This window comes from Echeneis naucrates, chromosome 11, assembly GCF_900963305.1.
Source record: "Echeneis naucrates chromosome 11, fEcheNa1.1, whole genome shotgun sequence".
Taxonomy (NCBI): Eukaryota; Metazoa; Chordata; class Actinopteri; order Carangiformes; family Echeneidae; genus Echeneis; species Echeneis naucrates.
Genome location: NC_042521.1, coordinates 9,730,130 through 9,757,942, shown reverse-complemented (window position 1 = coordinate 9,757,942; position 27,813 = coordinate 9,730,130). Strand labels below are relative to the sequence as shown.

General features: G+C 40.9%; 5 protein-coding genes across 9 annotated transcripts; 3 read left to right on the top strand and 2 right to left on the bottom strand.

Annotated features, from left to right (window-relative positions):
• Positions 1-868: 868 nt before the first annotated feature.
• Positions 869-5,242, top strand: sgo1 (shugoshin 1). 3 transcript variants are annotated; one of them, XR_003841208.1, is made up of 10 exons: positions 869-1,323; positions 1,445-1,647; positions 1,796-1,848; positions 1,963-2,027; positions 2,249-3,112; positions 3,198-3,329; positions 3,824-3,991; positions 4,172-4,343; positions 4,433-4,644; positions 4,931-5,242. XR_003841208.1 is itself a non-coding variant. In XM_029513400.1 (9 exons), exons 1-9 carry the CDS (start codon positions 1,179-1,181, stop codon positions 4,590-4,592), a joined length of 1,962 nt encoding a protein of 653 aa, XP_029369260.1. In that variant the 5' UTR covers positions 869-1,178; the 3' UTR covers positions 4,593-4,872. The 3 variants fall into 3 exon arrangements, 1 of the variants encoding a protein (XP_029369260.1); XR_003841209.1 differs by having other exon boundaries at positions 4,924-5,242; XM_029513400.1 differs by lacking the exon at positions 4,931-5,242 and having other exon boundaries at positions 4,433-4,872.
• On the bottom strand, positions 5,044-12,827 carry kat2b (K(lysine) acetyltransferase 2B). Its single transcript, XM_029513399.1, has 18 exons — positions 12,524-12,827; positions 11,465-11,591; positions 11,210-11,355; positions 11,020-11,106; positions 10,753-10,934; positions 10,474-10,665; positions 10,196-10,299; positions 9,949-10,074; positions 9,517-9,650; positions 8,924-9,132; positions 8,715-8,841; positions 8,492-8,602; positions 7,937-8,080; positions 7,719-7,833; positions 7,339-7,369; positions 7,027-7,090; positions 6,851-6,935; positions 5,044-6,543 (listed from the first exon to the last, which is right to left on the bottom strand). The coding sequence occupies exons 1-18, from the start codon at positions 12,722-12,724 to the stop codon at positions 6,350-6,352; spliced, it is 2,379 nt and encodes a 792-aa protein (XP_029369259.1). The 5' UTR covers positions 12,725-12,827; the 3' UTR covers positions 5,044-6,349.
• Positions 10,309-24,947, top strand: otud6b (OTU deubiquitinase 6B). 2 transcript variants are annotated; one of them, XM_029513403.1, is made up of 10 exons: positions 10,309-10,391; positions 10,548-10,670; positions 21,605-21,721; positions 22,212-22,360; positions 22,446-22,544; positions 23,069-23,269; positions 23,403-23,523; positions 23,686-23,747; positions 23,848-23,954; positions 24,486-24,947. In XM_029513403.1, the coding sequence occupies exons 3-10, from the start codon at positions 21,646-21,648 to the stop codon at positions 24,568-24,570; spliced, it is 900 nt and encodes a 299-aa protein (XP_029369263.1). In that variant the 5' UTR covers positions 10,309-10,391; positions 10,548-10,670; positions 21,605-21,645; the 3' UTR covers positions 24,571-24,947. The 2 variants fall into 2 exon arrangements, with proteins under 2 accessions (XP_029369263.1, XP_029369262.1); XM_029513402.1 differs by lacking the exons at positions 10,309-10,391; positions 10,548-10,670 and having other exon boundaries at positions 21,238-21,721.
• Positions 13,293-20,251, bottom strand: rab5aa (RAB5A, member RAS oncogene family, a). 2 transcript variants are annotated; one of them, XM_029513404.1, is made up of 6 exons: positions 20,091-20,251; positions 17,260-17,481; positions 16,794-16,945; positions 16,482-16,604; positions 16,157-16,250; positions 13,293-15,930 (listed from the first exon to the last, which is right to left on the bottom strand). In XM_029513404.1, exons 2-6 carry the CDS (start codon positions 17,423-17,425, stop codon positions 15,815-15,817), a joined length of 651 nt encoding a protein of 216 aa, XP_029369264.1. In that variant the 5' UTR covers positions 17,426-17,481; positions 20,091-20,251; the 3' UTR covers positions 13,293-15,814. The 2 variants fall into 2 exon arrangements, with proteins under 2 accessions (XP_029369264.1, XP_029369265.1); XM_029513405.1 differs by having other exon boundaries at positions 13,294-15,930; positions 17,260-17,478.
• A 728-nt stretch (positions 24,948-25,675) lies between the features above and the next one.
• On the top strand, positions 25,676-27,607 carry lrrc69 (leucine rich repeat containing 69). The gene is made up of 8 exons (XM_029514825.1): positions 25,676-25,849; positions 25,932-26,058; positions 26,131-26,203; positions 26,387-26,582; positions 26,709-26,780; positions 26,881-26,982; positions 27,094-27,273; positions 27,485-27,607. Exons 1-8 carry the CDS (start codon positions 25,676-25,678, stop codon positions 27,605-27,607), a joined length of 1,047 nt encoding a protein of 348 aa, XP_029370685.1.
• Positions 27,608-27,813: the final 206 nt, after the last annotated feature.

Below are 27,813 nucleotides of genomic sequence, written 5' to 3'. Positions count from 1 at the left end.
AAGGTCCCTGCACCTCGCCAAGTAAGACATGCATGTTTGACTTTCCATGTGAAAGTAAATGACATCATGACTATATTCACTGTAATAGAATATTTATGGAACTTTTATTGAGTAAAACCTGAGAAGTAGTAGACATGTTGAAGTGTAATTTTAACAAAGACTGATGGACGTATAAAGATATATTCATGTGTTTACCCCCCCCCCCCCCCCCCCAAAAAAAAAAAAAAATAATAATAATAAAAAACAATTTAACCTTCTAGCCCTAATGCAAATGTTGCATTAACCTTTATCTAGCTTTCTGTGCTACTGTGTTATCTGTGTTTGAAAGAGCATTGAGAGTTTCCTCAAGGAATACAATCAAACACTGACTGGCTCTGGGCTTTTAGACTTTTAGATTGACGCAATTATCAACTCCTCCATGCAGGAGAGCACCTTACAGTGTACAGCTGGAGCTCTTATCTCCAGCAGGAAATGAATGTGCCTGACCCTTGATGAGTATTAATCTCATTTCCATTTTTAAAGAGATGTTCCAAACCTCAATTTCCCAGTGGTACATATTCTCCACTCAGTTTTGTTTTTCACCTACAAACAAACAGATGGACAGGGAAACAAGGTGAATGGATTCTGACTGAAACACCGAATTATATTACATATGTGGTGTGCACACCTGAAGTCTACCATGATGTCTGACAGGAGCAGACGGGTAAGGAATACCAAGTCAGTTTCACCTCTTGTGCAGGGAAATGTAGTTTCCTCCTGCTGGACATTAGCGCCATCTAGCTAGCGTGCCTTACACTGGGAGGAAATGACGTAATCTCCGTCCTGCCAATCAGAAGACGCGGCTCAAAATTCGAACGCCAATCTGCCGAGCGACGGACAAAATTACATCCATCGGATTATTTTGGTGCCCAATTCAAACAACTAACGCATTTTCTGAAGCATTAGTGTACAATATGCGTATTTGGGGGTCGAAGACGAGCTAATGAGTTGGTTTAATGTTTAACGAGTTAAAGCTTGTGGAGACAGTCTGTCGGACGAACTACCGTTAACGTCAACTAGCGTGCTAGCTTAGCCACGTTAGCTCGGTCGTTTGTTTACCCGAGGTTTATCATCGCGATGATAAGCTGCTGAGAAGAAAGACGCCGTAAAAACTTTGAACTGATCGAATATTCCGAGCTATGGGGAGAGATCGGGCCCAGAAGAAGTCCTTCCAGCAGAGTCTGGAGGACATCAAGGAGCGGATGAAGGAGAAGAGGAACAAACGGCTCGATAGCGCATCGGCTCCTAACAGAGGACGGCCCAGAATAACAAGCAAAACCAATGGTGAGGAAACTGAAGATGAGTAATCAAGTGCCATTCCTTTGATCAGCGTATATTAACTGACTGATCATATGTTGGAGCTGAACGATGCTGGAGGTATTGATATGACACTGATGTCTCTCAGGGGCTAACTCCACTCACACCATCTTGAAGGGTGTCCAGCTGAACAACAAGTCACTGGCCGTTGCCTTGCAAACTGAGAAGGAGAAAGTGAGGCAGGCCAATGCAGTGATCCTGCAGCTGAAAAGAGAGCAACAGGCCCTCTTCCTCCATCTGCTTCTACTCAAGAGGAAACTGAAAGAACAGGAAGCAGCCACTGTTTCAGAGGTACAGCTGAGAGACATGTTGCCTGTTTTTGTTCATATCCGCTCCAACGCTTAAATTTGAGGGAATTATTCCCAATATATAAATAATCTCAAAGTATAATTTGCTATCATACAATGAGAAATGTTTATAGCTTTCTTTGTTGATCTAGACTAAATCTACAAGCGTTCTTGCTGAACCCCAGGACCATGTGAATTTGGCAAGGTAACTTTTTATTTACATCTATCTCTACAAAAGAAATCATCACTGGCAATCTCATTACATCTTTATCCTGCATTTTTTATTTACTGTAAGTATCTGTTTTCTTTAAATTTATAGAAGAAAGCGGACAGTTAAGTGTCTTGATGAGCCAGTTGTGTGCAACACTTCAACAGTTTCAGAAGGTATACGCAAACATTATACACTAACATGCCTGATCAATATAAGGGATTAGCCGTAACTGTAATCTCAAATCTGAATATTTTTATTGTAATTGTATTGATAGCCAATAGGTTATTTCATGACAGGTGTTTGTACAGTTTATAGTATTTCAATAAGGTTTTGCATTTGTTTTAGTATTAAAATTTTGTTATTTTAATTTATGTTGTTTTCTTTTTATTCACAGAGCCTGACCCCTCTGAAAAGAGGAGTCAACATGAGTGTGGTAAACATGTAACCTTGCCATCTACGGTGAGTGTACGGCGTTGTCATGCGGATAAAAGCAGCAGGAGGAGATCTGAATGCATCCAGGACCAGAGGGCACTGAGTGAGGGGAACCACGTTGCAGGCTTTGAGGCTCCAATGGCAAGTCCCATTTGCAATGATGATGTGAATCAAAAACAGACAAAACAAGGAAAGGAACCAAAAATACCAGAACCTATTGACACTGAGGAGTTTCAACACTCTACTCCTGAACCTGTCCAACCTAAAAAGAACAAGCAACGGCATCCCAAGAAGAAACAGACCCAGCAGCAGCCTTGCACCAAACCAGAACCGGCTGCAAGGAAACCTGAGAGAGGCCGCAGACGAGAATGCACCCAATTAAAGAAACCATGGGAGAATCCCAAACCCAGAGCCCGCTCAAAGAGTCGGGACCGTTCTGCCACACGTTCCAAAACAGCACCTCCTATGCAGGGCAATAAACTCAACATCTCACTGGGATTTAATGATACATTTGACTTTGACTGTGAAGAGAAGGTTCACGTCACACCATTTAAGGCAAAGGCAGAGGGCACTCATCAGGCCACGGCCAGCACGGAGGAGGCTCCAGAGAAAGCACAAGCTGAGGCATCACCTGTCACTTCCAAACAGGATAAATCCAGCTCCTCATCCCCATCGTCTGATTCGGATGACAGCATATATGTCCCTCAGAGAACTGGCAAGAAGCAGACTTTGCCAGACAGGACCAAAGTGATCACCACTCGTAGAGGCCGGCCCTCTGATATCGTCAGACAGAGAGAAAACATCCCTCAAAAACACGAGATCTCTGGTGAGATTTTAGCCTTGTTGTATACCCTCTTCCAATTTCATATTTAACCATCAAACAGTTCTTTCATTTTTTTTCTGTTTTATAGTCTTCAGAGATGAGGAGTCAAATACTAACACAACAAAGACTGAAAGGGAAGAAGCTCATCATCATCAATCCCCTGACTCTACCTTCTCTAACATCTCTGACCATGTGGAAATGGGACAAGAAAATTACCAAGGTGATAAAGTCTTGAAAACACTGACCTTGTTTTAATGTTACTGTGTGCAGGTTCTAATGCCTCAGCGAGACTGACAAACACATTGCTGATATGGATTTATTCACGAGTGCTTTAGAAGTGATAATTAGCCTTACAACAGTCATAAGGATGGAAAATTAAGATTTTATTCATACCAGTCACGTTAACAGTTCAGTCTACAGTACCAATCTAATTGACTTTAATGATTCCAGAGCATTTTTTTAATGTAGAAAAAAAAAAAAACATCAAAGCAACTGAACAGCTTGAGCACAATTTAAAAACTAAGTAGGAAGAAAGTTTTCATGTCATTCCAGTATATGGAAGTGGAGCTAATATTATTGTATTCATTATTGTATGAATATTTACTGTCAATAAAAGACATGCTGCTCAGTTAAGAAGCACCGAGCCAGTTGAACAGCAGCCTTTGGGGCTTATAAATAAGATGGTTATTTTTTGTTTTTCTCCTGGTGTGTCAGCGCCTCACAGTCGAAATATGGAGGATAGTTTGCTCAATGTCAGCCCTTTGGTCGAAGCGGAGATGATGCGAATAGACAATGTCCTATCCAATTTTGGAGATTCTTCCTGTGACCCTCCAGCTGTTTTACTCCACCAAACGCCCCAGAGGATCAGAACAAGCAAGAAACGTAGGTTTATTTATTCCCTTCCAAAGCTGCTTGTCTAAATGAAGTCTCACTTTATGACTGCATCACTTTCCCATGCACTCCTTGCACCTTGTGTTTTTAGCTGTTCACTGGTGTGTGCACTCAACTCTCTTTTTCCTTTTCTATTGCTCGTGGATCACATCTTTCGTCACGTTTCTGCAGGTGGGCTTGGTGTAAGGACAGCAGGGCGGGGCTTGAGTCTGTGTGATGTGACCAATCTGTCCCCTGCAGCGTATCTCAAAGTCAGTTCTGATGCTCGATGCTCTACTCCCGTTCCTGCTCGTAAGCGGCGCTGCACCATGGCAGTGGACTATCGAGAGCCCTCTATAAATAAGTAAGTTCACGATAATACTGCTCTCACTGGAAATTCTCCACTGCTTTTTACTGAACAAATGCTCAGCACTTATAATCTCCTTTAAATAGGAAACTTCGGCGTGGAGACAGGTTCACAGACTTGCAGTTCCTGCGTTCTCCTATTTTCAAGCACAAGTCTGACAGGAGATCTGTGCAGAAATCAAGGAAGTCAGTCAGCAGCCAGCAGCCATTTGAGAAATACAACGAGTCATTTGTTGGATGTCGCTGAAAGCAGCTACCTTGTTTTGGATGTTGTCCGTGCCTTTTATACTTTTAAGAAGGTATTGTTTAATTGTTCTACTCAAAATTTAATATTTCTTTATGTGTGATATGTAATGAGACTGTGATACATTTTAGATTTGTGAGAATATATGCTAATTTCGTTTGTCCTCTCAGCTGAATTTCTCCATTTTAATAGCTACTTTTGAAAGGTCTAACTACATTTATTTTTTGGTTATTGTCATCTAGTGAATTCCAGTTAAAAACAAATTTTATAGTCTGCTGTATGATTGGACAATAAACTTTATTCCTTAATAATTATTAGCATTATGTCTGTTGAGTTTGCAGAAGTGGCTGTGGCCGAAGAGAATACTAATGTGAAGTTCAGCGGTTCGATCCCTGGCTCCTCCAGTCCCAATGTGACATCCTTGAGTTGAATCACTCCAGACACTGAGTTAACCTCACTTCTGTTTTATTCAGTCTATAAAATAGGCCAATACTATGTCATTAAAACCAGTTGTACAAAGAGCATGAAATAAATTTTCCAGACAAATTACAAAATGTATTTTTTCCTAAAGTTTGAAAAGTACAAACACCTTTTTACAAAACAGCAAAACTACATCGTATTGCACAATCTTCATTTATCTCCAAAGTATAAAGTTATCAATCTCCATCTGCAGGACAAAAATAAGAAAGAATAAATTAACCATGTCTTAAACATAATTCTTTAAATTACACCACATAAATAAGAATAAACTCTAGATAATTAAATTAGTTCTTAGTCAACAGCGGTAATTTATGTCAAATTCTGAAGAAAAGAAAATGCTCTTATTTATGTTTACCAATACTTGGAAAAATAAAAGTGCATTTTGATAGTCAAACAACCCTAGGTGGCTTATTAAAAAAAAAAAGAGAGAGATTTATTTTTATTATTATTTTTTTTTTTTTTAGTTGAAACAAAAAATATATATTATATACACATTTTAAATATACAATGGGTATAAGTGCTTTAAAATAATTAAAATCTGTACAAATTTAAAGTATGTATTCCTCTTTTGGCAGGATGAACTCATCACAGACAAACTGACCTCATAATGGCGCGCACGTTCACAGGAACAAGATTATAATCGACAGGAAAATTAGATCTCAAGTCATGATTCTCAAAGGTAACACTTGTGTAATGACTTTACGCAGTAGATGTCATTGCTGCTCATGACATCGCTACCTGAGTCAACTGAAAGGAGGAGGAGACAGGCATTCAACAGTATGAAAGGAAAGGAGCGGGGAGATGAAGAGGGACAGAGTAGAGCGTGGTCACACTGTCATTCTGCGTTGCCTTTCAAGGTCTAACCCAAACAAGAACAAGCTTTTGTTCTCTTTAATGTGTATTCCTTTATATCTTCCACTTCACTTCCCGGGATATGCGATGAAATATCAAGACACAATGCTTCTTTTGTGTCACATCAGCGATAATCTCACAGGTTGTCAATATGGCCTTCCCTTGTGGCTGACCATTCAGTGTAACGATCAGTCTAAGCTACCGATTCAGGATCCGGGCTTGTACACATCCAACTTTTAAAGAAGTGCTGGTCTGAGACCGAAGAGCACCTTTTAGGTTAAGATACGCTTCTGAAACCAAAGTGCTCCAGAATCAGTAGTTCTTGTCTTGACTTGTCCGTATTCATCTGTCACTTGCATCACCTACAAACCAGTCTTAACCACTCATACTCCAAGGACAGTCTCATCCTTCAAACTTCTTCCTCTCCTCTACTTCTCAATGAGGCCTGCTTCTTTGATCTTGGTGTAGAAGAATTTCTCCAGTAGGTTGGCACACTTGTAATACTCGCTCTCTGGTGGGTTATATTCACGACAGTTGGTGAAGATGCGCTGCATGTCGGCCATGAACAGCTTTCGTGTCGTGTAGTACCTGCTCTTCAAACGCTCACTCATTGTTTTGAGGTCTGTTTGGAGAAAAACATAAGGTTATCTTTAAGTGTAATTTGTTTTTTTTGTTTTTTTTTCTCCCCACCAGTGATCATCCATGCTCACTGTTCAATGTTGGCTTTTCTCTTTGTCCACCAGAGGCACTTTATTCTAGTTTTGATAACACTTACAGCATTTAGTCCTCTGAATGGACACACATCACATAGTCTGTAGCAGTTTCATCTACAAATAATATTCTTACGTTCCTGCCAGTCTCGCATTCACTATTAAGCCATCTTTCTTGGCATGTTCCACTTTACCTACCCCTGTTGTGTGAATACATACCCATGGGGAAGCGAATCACTTGGTAGTACCCAGGTGCTTCTGTTTTCTTCACAGGCTCCATGAAAGGCCAAGCGTTCTGGTGACTCTGTAACGTGAGGACATGTCTTGTTGGAAAACATGTTTACATGTTTATATGTGTTATAGGCATTCTGTATGCATATGTGTGTGTGTCTCACTTTCACATGTTGAAGGATGGTCTTCAGAGTGCTGTACAGTTGATCAGGGTCCTTCAGTTCTTTCCTGGAGTGGAATAAATACATGACACGTAAACATATCACAATTATAGTAATGACAGACACGTGTCCATAGGCAAGATGCTCAAACATGCTCTTAACATGCCTATATTGTGATCTGCAGAGCTCAATATTATGTTTCTGTCAACTGTACTTCAGTCCTAAATTTAAAAAATGTGATTCTTGCCAACGTGGGGACACGTTAGCCAAGCTATTTAACAAAGCATGACAATCTTACATTAGTGTCACACTCACCCTTTGCCAACAGGTTTCCAGCCAGTTTCACCTGTTAATATAACAAAACCTGCATCAATCACACATGCTGTATAAAAAAAATGCTGAAGACATGGCTATGGTGTCAAATTTATGTCAAAAACATTGCAGGTGTGATACAACATGCGCACAACCAAATGACATTATTTCAAAGGGGGAGATGTTCCCTGCCACACGCACTAATTTGACAACCACAACAGCTGTCTCACTTTCACATGTACGCAAGGATTTATATGGTGTGAGTGGTTGTTAACATCATAAAATCTTAGAGTTAGCTCGTGAGCATGTCCTATCACAATCGCGACTTTTGACATTGATGCCACACATTCTGTTTACTGTCAAATCCAGTGTATGTAACTTACGTATACCAGGAATGCTTTCTATGGGAATCTGCCGAACTCCTTCCTTAAAACAGGAAAGTCCTGGATAGACTTTTCTGATCTGGGCCTGCTTCCTTTCTATCAGCTTCTTAATTATCTGACAGAGATGGATGTCAATGGATTAAAGTAGTGCAGAGACAAGGAAAGAAAAAGAGAGAGAGAGGGGGGAGTTTTAATTTAATGTTGAGACACCCACATACCTCTTTCTGCTTCTTGATGATTACAGAGAACTCTGTGTAGGGAATGCTGGGGTTGAGTTCACAGCCCATGAGTGTGGCTCCTTCATAGTCCTTGATATAGCCCACATACTTGGCCTTGGGAACTTTGATGTCCTTTGAAAAACCCTGAGAGGAAGGAGGGGATATCTGTTTTGTACCAGCAGTAAACAGAGGGCCGAGCAACCACTTAAAACACATCTGTCTTACTTTCTTTACCTGTTCTTATTGCCAGATGACCAAGGAAATTAAAGTAAAAGACCAGTGCAAATTCTGCCAAATGGGATTCATTTAACACATTTGTAAAAATAAATGTATTAAAAAGAAAAGTTCAGTATAAATGTTCCAACGGTCTCAATTCCATTAGAACCAAGGAAAATCATAATTGGCCAACTTATTTTGTTTTTGCACATCACTAAAGAACTTTATGTTTACATAGCAAAGAAAATCACTATAGACGGGAGAAAACGTGTTTGAATTTTGTGACCAAAGCAAGTATGATGTCATGAACGCGAGCCATTCAGATCAATGATACGTTACCTGTTTCTTGAAGTAGCCGATAGCGTACTCATCAGCATATGTGAGGAAGTTTAGGATTTCATGCTTAATGTGATATTCCTTCAGGTGGTTCATCAAATGGGTGCCGTAACCCTGCAGCCCCACAGCCAAACAACGCAAAGGTCAGAACCAACCAACCAACCAACCAATCAATCAACCAGGCAGAACTAACTACGGTGAGCCAGAAAGCAGCGGACGTTCTCACCTTGACCTGTTCGTTGGAGGTAACGGCACAGAAGACAATTTCTGTGAAGCCTTGCGACGGGAACATGCGGAAGCAGATCCCTCCGATCACACGGCCATCTTTGATCAGTGACAGTGTCTTGTGCTTCCTGTCAGTGAAAAAGATCAATCTTATGTGACTCCAATACACATGTGCCTCTGGAAGTGATGACAAAATAAGGTTTCACTCACGGATCAAAGACCAGCCGTGTGATGTACTCCTTGGGCATACGAGGGAGCTGGTGGGAAAACACATTCTGGAGGCCGACAAGCCACATCAAGATCCTCTTATTGGGCTTCTGGTTTAAGGAGTTACCAATGACGTGGAATTCAATCACCCCCCTTCTCTCCTCTAGACGGGCAGCTTCATCACGGGCAGAGTGTGCTGACAGCAGACTGGTCTACACAGGAAGGAAGGCATAAAATCCTGATTATTCCCTTTACTGCCACCAACAGCATCCTTACAGAAGTAGCCTTATTGTCTGGATCAACATAATTGTCACTGCTTGTGTGAACAGATTGCTAAATTCACATAGCCACATGGCAAACTGTCAAATTAAGTATTCTGGTAAAGCGCTAGCAGACACACAAAGGTTTGAATTGTTGGTATTCCAAAATAGCGTCTTTTGATCATATAATTTTTTCGCCAGATGGAAAACAGTATTTGAAAAGTAAAATTTTGGGACAAAGATTTTTAAATATCAGTTTAACATTTATCATGAAATGCCACCTTTAAATCAGTAAGACACAGTTTATTCTTTGTCTTTGATATTTTTTGTGTTTACTTCAGGAATGGCAGCAGGATCGGTGATGGTTGCCATGACTTCATTGATGAGGTCCATAGGGATGTCACCCACCACCCTTGGTCTCTTGTTCTCCTCGTGGGGGAGCGGCTCTGAGGGTTTACGCTTCTCTCCAACTATGGGCGTGCATGGAGGAAGGTACATGTCATCATTTCACGTCAAATAATCTGATGAGTGGAAAAGTGTAATTTCATCAAATCAAACAAAATTAACCAGGATTTAAGATCAACTTATCATGATACCTTTGCATCATGCTAAAATTTACTTAAGTTTTTGAGAAATTGGAGCATGTGCACTTTTTGGCAGATACATGCCAAGCAAGTTTTTTTCTCACTTGCTAAAACATGATCATGGTGGTTGGTTAATGGATGGGAGTGTGAGATATGAGTCACACACTGTAATTGTTTCTAAGACCTGGGTTTGGCTCTAATATAGACGCTGTTTTTCTGGCTGGGCTGACACTGCCACAGGTTGATGGGTCCATTGACACAGGACTGGTGCTGTAGTACAGCGGCCTGGCCACAGGGGGCGCACTGATAACTGTGGAGAAACGGGGAGAACAAGATTCAAATCTTGTTATTCCATTTCTCGTCTTGTACAAAACAGATTCAGGAATCAGGGGTCAGTCTGGGTGGTGTATCTTGATGGGCGTGTGTGTTACCTGTGTGAATAGGGATCTGCCCCCCTGACGCTCCTGCCAAGAAGTCTTGGCTCCAGATTGGAGAGCTGTGGCTGTATACCTCCTCCTCCAGCATAGACAAGAATCTGAGTAAAAGAAAACATAGCAAACACATCTACTTTATCCGAAGTTTCTAAAGTATGCAGACATGACTGCAGTGCGGTTTGATAATACCAATGTACGTGTAATGTATGACTGAATGATTGATTTTTAGTTAAGTTGGTCTTTTGTATCTTTCTCTGTGTACAATTTTTTCTTACTTGGGAAAGTGTGTGAGGATCAGTGTGCGTTTTTCAGGTGGTAACTTGTCCTTTTCCTGTCTGGCCTGCTCCAGCAGCTGTTTTCTCATCACAGTGAACACTGAACGTAGCAGTGTTCGTCCGAAGATCTGAGTGGTCTCGTACCGGGGCAGGCTGTCACAGAACTGAGGAACGTTGCAGTAGCAGAGCCATCTGTGGTGAGTACACAACAACATAGCTGTTGCTGTCCCTGCAGCCAGGTCTAAATTACGTTGACGGGATGTGTACTCGTGCTGCTACCTGGTGTAGTTGGCCTTGTATCCAGCTGCGTCATCATTGGGCACCCTCTGGCGCCTCTGGGAAGGTGTCTCCAGCTGCCAGTAGTTGATCTGGTTGAGAAACATCTTGGCAAGCTCCATGATTGTTTGACGTTCCTTCGATGGAAGGTGACTAAATTTGTACTGGACAAAGTTGTTCACCCCCTATTTGGGAAAGACAGACAAAGTGATTAAAAAAAAAAAATAAAAAAGCCATGCCAAAACACTGGTTTGATTAGCATGTACTCACCTGCTCAATGCTGGGTTTTTCAAATGGAGGATTCTCCTGTGCTTCTAACATTGGCTTACCCATCTGTAGAATTGATTTCCTTAGCAGCTGAGAGAAAAACAGAAAAGGATTATAAGTATTCACTTGCATACAAATGGAGGGTGGAAAAAAAACCTGTATCCATGTATTTGAATAGCAAAAGAGCTCTTACTTTGAAGAGGGAAAAGTAGACTTGTTTAGTGTCAGCATCCTCCTCTTTGTGGACACACGTGTAGAGGTACTCCACATCCAGGACGATACCTAGAAGTCTGTTCATCTCCTCCTCTGATACATTTTCTAGATGGGTCACATGATCACCTGGGAGATATGCAACACGATATGTAGCACGTTTATTCATCCATCAGAACTTCAAAAAGGCTGAACTCTAAATATGCTGCTGCTGCGTTCTTCTGCAGCCAAAACGTACCCAAAGTGTGGGAGCAGCTCCGGCAGGGCTCCTGCAGGTTGACTGTGTGGGACTGCTGGTCAGTTCGTGGAGGTGTAGGTGGGGGGTTCTGACTTTTCCACCCATTACACTTACAGGCCCCCTCAGCCTAGGAGACACACTTAGTATTAGATGCAACAGCACTTTAACTGTTCCACTGAGAAATGCTTTCTGAAAGTCAAAATATATATTTCTGATGTTTCATGAAAGATGGGTCACCTTAAAGCTACGTATCAGATCACATCATGTGTAAAAAGTGCACTGCTGGTCCTAAATATTTGAATAGTCAGGTTTTGTTTTTGTTTTTGTAGTTCTAAGAACAACTTCAAACTTGGCAGGGCCTGTTAGTTTAATGGAGATCTGATCTGACTGTGGTTAGAGGGGCGGGGGGGGGCTGAAGGAGGCCTGTCACCATCAGCTGGAGGCGCTGCACTGAGCAGGCGCATTGAAACAACAACAAACTCCGCCCCCCTCCCCCTCCCCCGCCCTCCGCCCCCCCGCCAGCAGCTGTCACCCTGTCAAAACAAAGACCCAGTCCCTGTCTGCGGATCGTCGGTGCAGAAACCCGAGAAAACGCTCTCCGTGACCCGCCGTGAGTTGACAGGCGGGACGGGCACGCCGTGAGGGCAGCTGCGGGGACAATAGAGGCAGACTCCCAAACACACTCCGGGCTGCAGCCCCACAACACACCGCGCAGCTACTCCCGAGCCCCGGCCGAGCCAATGTTTACGTCCACCAACCCCCCACCTTGACACAAACAGAGTAACGCTGTAAAAACAGGTTGCAGGTTGCAGCTGGAGGCCCCGAGTTCAAGTCCCGGGGCCAAAACACGGCGGCACCAGCTGGCTTTTTAAAATCTCGTTTTCAATGATTGGTTCGTGCATGCAAAATGGGGAGGGAAAAAAAAAGCCCAAGTGCGGCAATGGCTTCCTTTGCTGCGCTTGCATTTTGTAAACTATTGCAACCAAGCACTGGCTCCGTTAAAAATAACCCCTCGGCCCGCAATATTTTAAAAGTCAGCAATGTGCAAATGTAGCATACTTTGCAGGATGAATACACTCCGAGTTTTTCCAGTTTCTTGGGCCGAGGTGAGGAGCGGAGTTGCGCCTTCTTCACGGCGATGCGTGCGGATCCCCCAGCGGCGCCAGAGCCTTCAGTCCCTCCGGCTCCCGGAGCGGCCGGAACCGAGCCCGCAGCTCCGACGGCCGGGGAACCTTGTTGAATCCCCGCGCTGTCGGCCATTTTTCGCACCGAACTCCGACGGGACTCCGGGCCCGGGAAATATTCGCTCTGCCGTCCGCTCTATTCCACAAGCGGAGGATCAGACATGGCGCTCATCCTTATTTTCAATTTCTCACTGTAGACCCATTTTCCTCCGCTAGGGGACTCAGATGGGATCGGCCAATTCCACTACAATTCAGAGGAGAGGTCACTAAATGCAACCATTTATAGCAAAATTTCAAGGTCAAATGCGATGGAAGAAAAGGGGGCTTGGGGAGACTTTTGTGAGCACACAGTGAGCAGTGGATCACGGCCACTTAATGCAACAGCTGAATCAATGGCAACGATCATACACATCTGATATGTTCATATAAATGTCACACAGGAAAGTACACATCACACTTCTCATTATATTTAGACATGCCATCAGGTATTTTGGCTGATTTACAGAATTAGTGAGAACTAAAGGAGACAAAAACAACAAATAAATAGTCTGTAGAAAGTCCAACCTTACCCCACACACTCACACACACACACCTGATTGCAATAATAAATGATCCGATTTATTTCAGTTTATTTGGTCATTACATAACAGTACTGTAAAATCCTTGCATTTTTAAATGTTTTCGGCTGCAATTAAGTGTTCATGGCAAAAAAAAAAAAACCAAAACAAAACAAAACAAAAAACCTCAAACAAATTACATCCCTATTATGTGTTAATTAATTTATTCATGATTCACCATAATGCTAGCTGATAGTTGTTACACTGTTGCTACGACGTCGTCACAATGTTGCTGAGATGTAATGGAGGGGCAGACAGTCTGTTATTAAACTATTCTGTTTTGTGTCTGACGCCTCCGGAGCTCTCCATAACTGGTGACTCTGGAGGTTCAGGACTATTTGCTGAGAGGAAAACTGGACACCCAAAAAAAGAATTAGTGAAATTCAATTAAGAGATCATGTTAAAAAAAATGTTCAAACAAAAATATTTTTGATACTATTTTTTCTTTTGAGAAAAAAGGTACAAGACAGATGACTAAATAAATGTAATTTCTTCTTTTTTCTTAATAACACTACATACATTTATAAAGACCACCACTAATTATAATTTAACCATTTGTGTGAAAAAAAGGAACAGCAACAAAACTTAAATCCAGATTGTAGCTGTTTTTTTTCCTGCTAACTGTACAGTTTTATGATTATCTAGACAGCTCCCTAGCAAGCATTAGTCCTGTCACTGGTAAATTGAAAAAAAGTAGACTACACTGCAACACCCTATTTACAGTATATTATTTATATATTTATATTTGTATATATATATATATTTATATATATATATATTTATATCACACTGGCTGTAATAATGACGAGATATATTCATGAGCATCATTAGTGCAAGGCATGAGTAAGATAGACCTGTAAAAAAAAAAAACAAAACATTAACAACATGTACTATATGAATAAGTGTGTGTTTGTGTGTGCACGTGCATTTTGCATGTCTGTATATAACAATGTATAGTGGGGTGGAGGTGATTGGGGAAAAAACAGATGTGTGGTGAACCTAAGTGACAGGGTGGCGTAACAGACAATGGGTGTATTTATGTATGAATGTTGTTTAGGTCTGTCAGGGTCAATGAAATGTGTGTTTTTATGTGCAAATGTGTGTTCAAACGTACACACACATCAACGGGCACATGTGAGTAAGTCTATGGATGAAATCTGTCACCAGCCAGAACAGCCCAGGCCCATTTTGTACACACGACACGTGACTGTGTCTAAAGCACTTCCTAATCAAGAGACAATGGCAAATAATTATGATTCAAACGTGATAACGCAACCATACATATTGCATCTCCCCACTCACAACCATCACCTTCACTTTTTACAATGTGCAAACCCAGCAGCGGTTCAGCAACACTAACACAATGGAAAAATCGGCAAGAAGCAAAATCATATAAACCCAATAGATCCCTAATGTAACCACCAAAGGGTGGTCTACACAAGATTTACGAAAGGGCACCGCATCAGGAGGTGGGAAGGTGGGGACACCATTGACATCAGAGGCCCCTGCACCATGTTGTGGAGAAAGCTGGGTGAAACAAGGGGGATCACTGTACTTAAATGGTCTCTGCAGAGGCAAAAAAAATAATAATAATAATAAAAAAAAAAAAATCACAGGGCAAATACTGTGAAACATTGCACAATGCCACTAGGGACAGCTAGATGCAGACATGGCCCCAGAATGAAGCCTTAGGGTGGTAGAAGAGAATGTACACTAGTGCTACTATTGATTTTCAGGGGAAAGGGCATGAATAGCAGTGGCCAGGCAGAAGGCATCAGAGAGGGGAAACGCTAAAAGGACTATTAGTCAACAAATGTTTTTAAATTTTCAGGTAAAAGGGTCCCAGTTCAAAAGAGTTGTGAAGCTTTGGATTCCTCTGTCTTCACCCTTTGCCTTTTCTCTCCCTTGGATTCATAAGAATCCACTCCTCTTCTCAAATATATAAAATTTTTCTGTACCCATGCTGACAAAAGGTGAAAGAGTTTCTTACTATAGGCCATTTAAGTATGTGCATCCATAATTAGGCAAAAACATTAAGAAAATTATCAACAACAAGAAAAGATAGAAAAAAAAACAGGAGACTGTTTTTAGAATTTCTGTAGTTTCTTAGTCATAAGCTATCACAGAAAAGGGAAGTGATTACTTCCTGTAAATGAAACCGATATCTGCACATTGGAAGGAAGATGATGGAAGGCAGGGAGCACTAATTTTCTCTAATATCTGCTGTCAATAATCTATCAGTAAAAATTGATAAATGTTGATGGCAGAGAATAAGAAAGAATGGTTAGGAGGCTTCACCAGGCAGCAGCAGAACCATGATGCAGGAAAGGAAGCAGAGCCACATTGAGAGATCAGTGTAATGGCATTGACTTCGCTACTGCAAAATAAAAAGGTGGGCACAGGGCATCTTTTCCTTTTCATCTTTTACCAATCGGATAATTGGAGATAAGAGTACAACACATTGCATTAGTAACTGCAGTGGCATTCGGGGGCGTCAGCCGCCTTAGTTACTGCTATACAGGTTGGTTGGAAGGAGGCCGTTCTTCACTTTAGTTGCTGCAGCATGGAGCCTTCGCTGGCTGGGCAGCTTCCGTCAGGTCCACTCCCCGGTTCCGTCCACTGTTGGCTCCTGCAGCCTGAGGTTCACTCTTCGGCAATCTCTTCGCTGAAACAAAACAAAAAAAACAAAAAACAAAAAAAAAAAATCATAGCAAGATAAAGAATAAAGATAGAAAATTCAACTTCAAAAACTTTCACTACCCATGTTTCAGACAGAATATAAAAATGTATGTGTGTACATAAACACACTATATATATAGAAAAATACAGCTGAGTCTAATCATTTTGATTTTAGTTCCAAAACTATGAATAAAGCATCAAGAATTACCCACCAATAGCCATAAATATCTCATTCACATTCATAGATGTCTTAGCTGACGTCTCCATGAAAAGTAAGCTGTTGTCATCTGCGTAGGACTGGGCATCCTGTTAACACAGCATAAATGTACATTTCCAATGACCTTAACACACACATACACTCAGGCACAGGAGAAATAATAGACTTAATACTAAGGATGAAAGTCACAGCAATAAAGACGCTTAATTGCTCATAATGTGTATTCCCTTTGTATTCGCATTTAACAAAAACAGCATTACGCATTAGCGATAAGATGCAAAGTGACACCTATAATCAAGGCACAGTTTGTTTGCTCTGACCTGGAAGTCGACAGCTCTCTTGTTTGCAAGGTCAGCTTTGTTGCCTGACAGAGCGATGACTATGTTAGGGCTAGCTTGTCTCTGCAGCTCCTTCACCCAGTTCTTTGCCCGTGCAAAGGACTCCTGCAATACATGAAATTGTGCCATTTGTCAATAACTTCATGCTATCAGTAACTGTAACAGCAGCTGTACATTATCCCATTGTGCAAGTAGTCTAGCATACTGCAGATATGTGAAGTATCATCAGTACAACTTAAAGTGAGAACAATTCTTCGAGAATTTCATAAAGAACTGGCAGGCTGATGAACTTGCCTCATTTGTGATATCATAGACCACAATGGCAGCCTGCGCCCCTCTGTAATACATAGGTGCCAAACTGTGGTAACGCTCCTGGCCTGCAGTGTCCCAGATTTCGAACTTCACTGTTGTGTCATCTAGACACACTGTCTGGGTGAGAAAGGCCGCTGAAAGCAAAGAATAAGGGAAGGGTGAGTCAGAATGAGATAATATGGCTAAGCCAAAACAATTCTCTTTACAACACATTGTAAATAAATATTTTAATAATTATATCAACATATTCTCAGTTTCCAATAAGAGAAATAAAATGTGGTTTATTCAATTAAATTTCATCTGGATTATAAAAGTGACTCAGGGAGTTACAATTGTGACAAGGACAAAAATAGATTGGCTAATTCTTCCAAATTAATTTTGGAATCTCATACATTTAATTTAACCTGTTTGATCTATCACTGAAATAGGGTTTTGACATAAAACTCACCCCCAATTGTGCTCTCTTGAAATTCATGAAACTGGCCCTTGACAAAACGAAGCACTAAGCTGGACTTTCCAACAGCTGACTCTCCCAACAGCACCAGCTTAAATTGACAGATCTTGTTCCCTGCATTGGGTCCATTGGGTCTAGAAGCTCCTCCCCGATTGGCCATGACCGAGTCAGATCCCTTTGTGTCCTGTGTCCCAAACCTCACTGTCAGGACTTCTGCTGCAACAATCAAAAGAAGAAATTGGTTCACTCACTGTATTAAAGTAATGAATGTATTAAGCTCTTATTTAAGCACAGATGTATATATATAACAAACAAATCCATCTGTTGGATGAATGAAATATGCTACAGCATTTTAAGCTCTGGTAACATTTTACTGACTAACACTGAGTAAATGTCTAAATTTTTTTTCAATCCATCAGCAGTAAATTAAATATTTATTTTTCATAGTTTTGCTTTACATGGATGGAAATAGAAGAAATCTTTTGGTGCCAAATGACGACCAAATAAAACCTACTCCCAGTAAACATTTTCAATCAATGATTATATGTAAGGGCATTTAGAGATGGGCGATTTGACTTGCCTAAATACTACTTAGATAAAATGCATGGAAAGATGTAGAAAGACAGTCCTATTTTGATGTGCAACATATCAAAGGATTCTTCATCGTGAAAATCAGAAATAATACAACCTTGAGCTATTTAGCCAAATTAGTGGATATTGTAGATTTAATTGAATGGAGAAGAATCCATTCTTTGCACCTTCCTATTACATACGTATAATACTTTGCCAGCATCTCAACAGTAGTTTGATGTGTCCTCCAATGGCATCCATTCAAACCAGAGCAAGCTCATTAAAAGTAATGCCTTTCACATTGGCATGTGTTTTACAAAGGCTAGACTTCCATACTCACTACAGACAAGCCTTGCCAATAATTCCTTCATAAATTACATTATGAAACAGGCAAAACCCAGCAAGATATAGTAACAGCAATGAAAGCAAGCCTTGAAGAACAACCAACCATAACAGTTGAAGAGTTTCATCAGGGGTTTACCCACCCACATTGCTCCAGCCTATTAGAATGGAACTCTCTGTCAATACATACCATGCATTGCTCACAAACTTATTTAATAATGAATTGCCAACTAATTTGTATCCAACAGATGATTGTTGTCAGAAAATAACTAGTCTGTGTCTGAGTTTGTTGGAGAACTTTGGCTTAACTGTGTATGTTTTGTATAATCTGATTACAGCTAACATGACATAAACTTTCAATGCACACCCCACACCCCTTATCTAGGAAACATATTAACGATTACTGATAAAAATAAAGAATACTTGTCATATTTACTATGTCAATCCAAATGCTCACAATGGCTCGGCATAAAGGAAATCACAAATTTTTGTCACATTTTGCTGATAATGTGATGGTGAATGTTGAGGCCCCCGTTCCTCATTATGTTGTGCTCCCATATATAATAATGTCAGGTCAAAAACAACACATTTTAAAGATTTCTACAAGAAATGTAGAATGCTCAGGTACGTTGGGTAACTGGTTAGATACTGAGAGGACAAAACTAAAGTTGTGTCCAAACACCTGTAGTGCTGTCAGTCAAGGGCCAAGTGCTAGGTTTAGTCCTCAACACATCAGAGCATTATAATAGACTGTTGATCATAGGTGACAAAGATAATCTCTGTATCTTTAATTTTACAAATCTAGAATTGAGAAAACTAAAACTAATCCCTTTAATATAACAACAACCGGTCTGTCAGCATGTGTGGATAGTTCAAATATGCTACACCTTTAACTTAGGTCACAATTGCAAAGGCTCTGTTGAATTAATGACAAAACAAGAAGGGATTCACCAAATAATAAGCAGACATACTTACACAATTATAAGACCAAACGTACAACACTTATAATTTTGAATCAAATACTTCGGGACAAAAACGCAAAAAACGAGTTGAAATGTGCTAAGTATGTGTTTATCCTTGATATTAAAAAAAAAAAAAAAAACCACAGGACTTTTACCAAACAAGAAAATGAAATAATGCACATATGAAGAAATAGCAGGGACGAAATTGTAACTGCGTTGAAGACTCGTATGAGGGACTGTAAACAAATGGATGACATCAATGTTCACACAATGTCTGAGCTGATCTGTCTTTAGATGGCTGTCAACACTTTTGCCTTTATTAGCTGCAGCCTTGTATCTCTTTTGATTTTAGAGGGACGCCATTTTCCAAACTGTTTTTGTTGTCTAGCTACTTAGCTGACGTGCAGTTAGCCAACCTTGGCTTCCCGAGCAGCCTGCTAAACCCTCAAGCCCAGAAAAAGACACACGCAGCCAAATAAAGCTAAAGAGAGTGGAATCGGCCAAAATGTCGCATTTGAACCAGCAGGCAGCGTTTTCCATCAGGTGTGTTGTGCTGGTCCACATTCACTTGGGAGTAGCCAAGCCTCAAATTAACAAGCACCAACATTAGCTCGATAGCACTGTTAGCATTCCGCCCACTGACCTAAGCCCACCCCTCTGGCTGTTAGACAGCACAAAGTCAACTGTGAGCCGAGCATACGGTTAGCTAAACCAGACACTGGCTAATGGAAACAGGTCGATGCTGACGGGACATAGCTGAGCTCGCTAAGACATGACAAAGGAGCGCACTGCTGCGTCGCCTTGGCTATCAAATATCACCGACATTGGCTGGAGTCCGCTAGCGGCGGCGCTAGCTAACGTCGGTCCCTGCTGACAAGTGAGCAAACGTTAGCGTTAGCCAGTCCGCCAGCTGGGGACCAGAAGTGGTCGATTTAATGTCACGTACGCTACCTGAGAGCCAGACGATGTTTTGAACTCCAAATGCCGCCGCTGTAGTATTCACACAAGGATCCCGGGGCACTGTGGTGAAGTGGTGCTGAGGAAAACCAAGAAAATTTCAACAATCCCGTCACGTCTCCTCCTTTCTTTATTCTCGCAACTTCCCCTTAGAACCAAAACACAAACAAGCTCTTCCGCCTCCCGTGCCACGTCACACAGCACGTCTGCCCCAAGGAGAAAGGTTTCTGAGGAGAAACACTTTAAAACCTAATGCTGTTCCAGCACGCATTTTTCAACAGATTAACGGTCTGTTCAATGTAGACTGCATTGCCACTGGACTGATATTTGCTTGAATATTTTGGGGAAATAACAACAGAGCTCATGTTTTTATGCGCCTGCATTGTTTTAATAGCAGGGTTACAACACAACACAAACAATAAATAATGATGATAATAATAATAATAATAATAATAAAACCTACCCAGCCACATTTGATTTGTTCACATACTATAGGTACAACATACATCTCTCGTGTTGTCTGTAGGAAAGGATCAATGAAGACTGACTGACGTGCCCAAACGCACATCAAAATTGATGGCATATTTTCCCACCATTTAAAGCAGTAAATCTCAACCAAGAAAGTGCCTTTGATGTGTCTTAATCAAGTCGACAGATTAACTATAGGGTGGATATGGTTCATATGGTTTGTAGTTTATGAGGATTTAAATCAAGAAGTATTTTCTTTATTGTGTTATCTCAGATCAGAAACTGGAGCCTGGAACTTGAACCCCTGAGAGTCCGTCACCAGATATTAAACAACTTAAAATGAACTGGGATCTAAATAGACCCCAGTTAATTTCACTGATCTAAGTTTTGTACACCTTGGGAAATAAGATAAGGGACAAGTAACAAGTTTTTTATTGCCTCTGTTGACGTTAATCCAGTCATGACTTGAATACCTGGAGGTGGAAGGGCACTCAGACTTTCATCAAGGCTAATACCGAACAACTTTCACCATACTTATATATATTAAAAAAAAAAAAAAAATCCAATTTATAACAATCTCAAGCATCCTTGGCTGCAGTAGGTATCAGTGATCTGGATCGGGCCCCAGAATTATGGACTCTGAAGCTGCACATATCCCATTTCTTCTCCAAGTTTGTGCCAACAATTGAATAGTCAGGGATGAAGCATGGCCGTGTTCTTACACAAACTTTGATGCTGACTGGATTTCACAGCCTGTACTCAGCTTTCACAGGCGGCTTGAGATTCAACTGTGACACCTGAACAAGCCAACGGGCGGCGGTATACCGACATTAGTGTCGAAGAAGAAGAAGAAGAAGAAGAAGCACCGCCCCCTTGTCTTCTCGTGTCTTCCGGATAAGGCCATATCAGCACGTTTTTTCTTTTTGTTTGTTTATGTTTTTACAGCAGAGTGTATTTTTGTTTCCAATCTCGTATCAGTGGTGAGCTGTCTTTATAGCCAACAGTCTGAAACGCGTTGTTTTCTCGTCGGTCGTCTGTAGCTCACAGCCTGACTGAGCAGAGGGAGCAGCAGCATCCAGTCATGGAGGAGGGGTCAGTGGACACAGCAGAGGAGCTACAGGCCAGGCAGCACCGCAAGGAAAGGAAAGATCTGCAAGGTGACTGACCTCAGATGTCTTTGTTCTGTGTCACTCTGTAGACTGCAAGGAAATAGACATTTTTCTCCGTTTGTCGGCATCCAACATTTATCCTGGACTTCAGGCCATTGAAGCCAGTCGCAGCAGTGGTAGAGCCCGTGGTGTTTATGGTAGACCATTAAGGGTAAAATGTAGATTCACACCTTCAATCATATTATATAGTGATATTGTTGTTCTTAGGCAGATGACACACTCCAGACTTGGTATCAACCTCCCCACTGCTGTCAAGGTTTATCTCCCATTAGCTGTTAAAGGCAAAATTGCCATATATCGTTTATGGTTTTTGGTTTACACCAATAAACTGATATTAAAGATGCATCAGTACTATGTATGAGTGCACCACCCACAACAAACAGCATCATCTGAGGGCTGTATTCAGTATTTAGTATGTGTGTTACCTTGGCTGAGGTATTATTTTGTCAGGCAACCAAGATGTGTGTTTGATTTTCAGCCAAAATCCAAGGCATGAAAAATTCAATTCCTAAAAATGACAAGAAAAGGAGGAAACAGATGACGGAGGAGATTGCAAAGCTGGAAGCCGACCTCAATCAAAAGCACGAGGAGGAATTGAGGAAACTTAAATCTACAAATGACACAAAGGTAGAAACTGACATCCAGATGACTAGAAGAATAAACTGACTTTAATCTGAGACCTAACCAAAGCTGTGCTCAATCAATTTTCAAGGTGGAGCAGGTGATTAATGGAATTGAGACCATAAAAGTGGAAGGTTCAGAGCAAGAAGAGGTCAAACAGCCACGAGTCACAAAGGCCCAGAAGAGAAGGGTGAGTTATAAGTTTTTCAATTAAAGACACACTTCCCAAAATACTGATTTCTTTATGAAAACTATCTGCACCTTAGACAGCTGATTTGTTATTTATGTGCCGTTCAATCAATAGTCTGTTTCTTGCATGAGTAATGAAACACATTGAGGAATAGGAAAATTCCTCTTTAACAGTTCAGCAGCATAGTTGACAAAATTATGGTAGGTATCAAATGGTGGTGTTGGTGTTATTGCCTATTTTCCATTAACAGTGTCAGTTTAACAGAGATGCTGCCAGCCAAATTTAGACATGAGCGTTGTGTCTGTTGGCCCTCTCTGCACTTCATCAGTTAATGAACAAAAACATTCATAGTCAGAAATAAGCTTTTTCTCCATCTAAATATTAAAATAAAATTGGATATTCACACACACCAAAAACCAAAAGCAAGTATGCTCTGAATTGCAGAATCTTGTAACTTTCACACAAGCTGACCTAACCAATCTTCATCTTTCTTACATGCAATTTATTTAAATGATTGTCTCCAGGACAAGAAGGCTGCTCAAGAGAAGGAGAGGGAGAGCAGAATAGCAGAGGCTGAGATCCAAAACCTGCAGGGTGTGAGGCACCAGGAAAGTTTGAAGCTGGCTCAGAAACTTTCTGAGCAGCAACTCCAGATCAAGGAGATCTCCTCTGATGGCCACTGTATGTATCGTGCCATTGAAGATCAGCTGGCACAGCGATCAAAGGTACATATTGTTATGGGAGCATTAAAGCTAATACTGTGGTTTGAATACTTATTCTGAAATCTGATGAGCAATGAAAGGACAGCAAAATGACAATTTGACACAAGGGGTACATAATATGTGGGCTTTATTCTAGCCTGGGTTAACCATGAGTGTGAAAGAGCTGCGGTCTCGTACTGCTGATCACATGAGAAGCTGTGCTGATGACTTCTTGCCATTCCTCACCAACCCCAACACTGGTGACATGTACACAACAGGTAATTGTTTGCGTTGATTAAAAAAAAAAAAAAAACAAACATAAAAAAAAAAAAAAATAATATATATATATATAGTACCCATGGTAGCCATACTCAATTTAGTAAGTAATAATGTGAATGCACAGTTTTCATAAAGGTAAATGTTAGTGTATTTGTTTCCAGATGAGTTTGAGAAATACTGCAGTGAAGTGGAGCACACAGCAGCCTGGGGTGGACAGCTGGAAGTGAGTTGTTTTATGTTTTGTCACAGCTATCAGTCTGTAGTTGTTCTACATTCCTAACAATGATTTGTTGTTTGTTTTTTCTTTTTTTTAAACTGAACAGCTGCGAGCTTTGACCCAAGTTCTTCAGTTGCCAATAGAAGTGATTCAAGCTGACTCCCCAGCTATAAAAATCGGAGAAGAATATGGCAGTGAGCCTATCATCCTCGTGTATGTTGTCATTGGTTTGGGATTAAAGCTGTAGTTGCACATTTTAATAGTTTATATGTTGCAGATACATGCACATATACAGAATGAAGCTGAAATAACCACATTTAAAATATGGTAATTGAAGCATACTAGGGCCCAGCAGATAAGGCATTCATTCCAGTTTTTGTCTACGGCAAGTGTAATCTCTAAGCATGTAAAATAAGGGTTAAAGAAGGGCTCAGTAAGATACTTCCCACATGCAGAATCCTGTTGCTCTCCTAGTTAAGGTCAGTACCAGCTTCAGTAATAGATATCTCAAACATGTGCCATATTTGCTCATAAAGCACATGATGTGACAGTTTTATATTCTCAGGCAACTGTATTTAAATGTATGACATCATGGCTCTCAAATAGCAAACTAGCACAACAGTAGGCAAACACTTCTGTAAAATAGGCTTAAGTTATTTGAAAGGCTCAGATAAAGTTTAAAAAAAAATTCTGAGAACTTAATCAGAGAGCTTTTGTCTGAATTCATTTTCCTATTGTCTGCAGGTACATGCGTCATGCCTATGGGTTGGGAGAGCACTACAATTCTGTGGAGCGGCTAAAAGATCAAGCCAATGTGGAGGACAGCTGAGAGACAGCTCAGTCTTGGTGTGACATAAAACAGTTTGTGTAATGCAGAGTGTTCAAACCACTCACACTGAGGGCTCTTGAATAGAAATACATTTGAAAGGGTGGGTTGTGCTAATGAGAAATAACAACCGAAAGGAAGTCAATGTCTTAATGATTTTACATAAGACACACTTGGTTTGTCCCAATGACCCCCTGGAGCCCAATGACTCATTTTGGAAAGAAGTGGTATATCCAAGTTATCCGCATGTGGAGGAGAACATGGCAAAGCAGCTGATCATGCGTGCCACTCAAACAAATGAGTCCTGAGAAGTTATTGAACTTCTGTAGCATTCTTAGAAGGAACTGAGTTGTTGAACCTGTAAATCATATCTATGTTACATAAACATATACAATACTAAGAAGATTGAGTTGGGTTACTGATTGACTGTGGCTTTACGTTATGTTCATTTTATTTCAGGTGCTGATTTGTTCTATATGAGTGAAAGCATGGATGCACACTCACTCATAAATAAGTTGCTGTGTAAACCGATCTTAAACTGCTTAAAAAATGATTGCTGGTCCGGGATGCAGGCATGTTGATGTGATGATTTGGACAATGTTCTGCTGGGACCTTTGGGTGGTATCATTCTTAGTACCTAAACATTTGAAGCAGGCCAACTCCACTCCTTCATGGAGACTGTACTGCCTAATGGCAGTGGGCTCTTTCAGCACAACATTGCTCACTGCTGCACTGCGAAACTGGTCCACTGATACGAGAAACACAACAAGGACTTCAAGGCAGTGACTCTGCCTCAAAAAATCCCCAAATGCCAGTCTTGTCCAGCATCTGTGGGATGTGATGGACATCATGAGGTCTTCTCTACTTTTTGCAGGACTTGGATCTGGCTAAATTCGCCCCCAGAGCTCTGGTTGATCCAGAACTGTCATCAGGACAAAAAGGGGAAGTACATATGAGGCAGGTGGTCATCATTGCCTTGCTTGTTTGTGTGTTTGTTGTACCTCCCTGTCACCACTGGAGGTCGCCATTTCCCAACAGAACATCTTTAAAAGCACAGGAAGCATCTTGTCTCCATGGCAACCTGAAAGCCGCTGTGTTGGTGTCTGAAATGGCTGAGTCAGTGGTCAGAGCCTTGTATGGTAAAGCTACATCTTTAAATCTGAACTCAAAGAAAATGACGGACGTCCCCAAGTGTGTGTGCGCCATAGAAAAGCTGTCGGTTCTCCTGCTGAACAACAACTCCATCAGGTCGCTTCCTGCCGAGCTTCCCGCCCTCAGACACGTGAGTCCCATTTCCTTTGGGTGCTTCAAACCCCACGATGGCTCTGACATTAAAATACTTCTCCCTTTTTGATGTCTGCAAGCTGGCAGAGCTGAATTTGGGGAATAATGCCTTGAAGGAGATTCCTGCTGTTCTGGGCCACCTGGAGTCCTTGAAAAAGTTGTATCTGTTCAGAAACCAGATTACGGCGGTGCCACCTGAGGTGATAGGTAAGTTTATTTATTCACAGCCCCGAAGATTTCTCCAGCAAAACAAAAGTTCAACTTGTTATGTGTTAACAGGTCGTCTGCAAAACCTTGTTGTGCTCAACCTGAACCACAACCAGATTCAGAGACTTCCACCAGAAATTAAAAGGTACATTCACAGATCATGGTGTTGTGTTTGTAGGCTACACACAAGGATACATTGTTCACTATTCATGTTTTCACATACATCTCTGAGGTAATGATCGATTTTATATATATATATATATATATATATATATATTTTTTTTTTTTTTTTTTTTTTTTTTTTTCCCCTATGTCAAAAACTTTTCAGTCTGAGTAATCTTCAACATCTCAGTGTGCTGGACAATAATCTGGAGGAGGTCCCTGCAGAGATTGGCCATCTCACCAAACTGTCAGAGATCAACTTGACTTCCAACAAGCTGTCTTGGCTTCCTCAGCAGCTGTACCAGTGTAAAGATCTAACCAAGCTCCATGTAGCCAGAAACCAGCTGAGCAGTCTACCAGAGGTAGGTGACTTTTGGGCCTCAGCTCAATTCTAAGAGCAACAAAAAATTGTCTTCTTTATGTTGCATTTCCCTGATTTAAATAATTGTTTTAAATATTAATGTATCAATGCTTTTGATGTCATCCAGGGAATTAGGACATTGGCAAAACTCCAAGTGGTGGATGTGGCTGGAAACAGATTGACCATGTTCCCTGTTGAGGTAAAATGTACAGCATTTCCTAATTTACTATCCCCATGTTGTGAACATCTAACAATTTTGGACCTGAACGTCACTGTTTGCCTTGGGCGACGCTGCATAGTTTCACCTGCTGCTCTTGAGGGAGCTCTACTGTGAGGGTAACATGCTTGTACATTGTCAGCCACTGCCCTCAGTCCAGGATGCAGAAGTTCTTACGTTGAAGGTAACTACTTAGGAAGTATAGCAGACAGAACAAAATCATATTTATCATCCACTATCTCACAATATGTTGCCGTCTTAATTCAGTAAATGCCTCATTATTCTTGTTTCCTAGGAACTGGTTGCAAGATTTGTTTTGTTGGAGGATCGAAACAGGTCCTCTCTGGTCCATAGGTTACTTCCCCACTACCCACGTCTGACTGCCCTTTTGGCCAGAGGTAGCTGTTGTGCGATTTGCCTGGGCCCCTTCCTCACAACATGGCTGGAGTGTGTGCATTTTATCAATCTGAAGAAGGTTAGGCAATTTTTTTTTTTAATCTTACCCTCTTTAAGTTTTCGCTTTGAGGAAAGAGAATGTCTTAAAAATTGTGATTGAAACTACGTTTCTCTGCCATTTAAGTATAAGTGACATAAGTATATACATGATGGCTTTGTGTCAAAAATATATGTTGTGTGAAATATGTCATGGTTCATGTGTGTGCTTTGTGTTTGGATGTGCATTGCAGGACATGAAAATGAAGACTTCATTGACTATTCCAGTGCGCGCCCTTCTTTGTTCATACAAGTGCTTCAGTACGCCTGGACATGCCTACTATGGTGTTGCAACAAGAGAAATTCATGATCATTAAAAAAGGTACTGTCTATAATCGCAACATTTAGCTCATGACATTTTAAAAAAGTAAAATTATGGATTCAAATCGAATTCATACATGTGTTGGTTAAATTTAGTTTTATATATTTATTTACTTAGTCTAAATGTTGATTTGATTTCTAATTTAGTCGTGTTTCTATTTTCGTATAGGTTAGATGCTGTCATATAATGCTGCCAATTTAA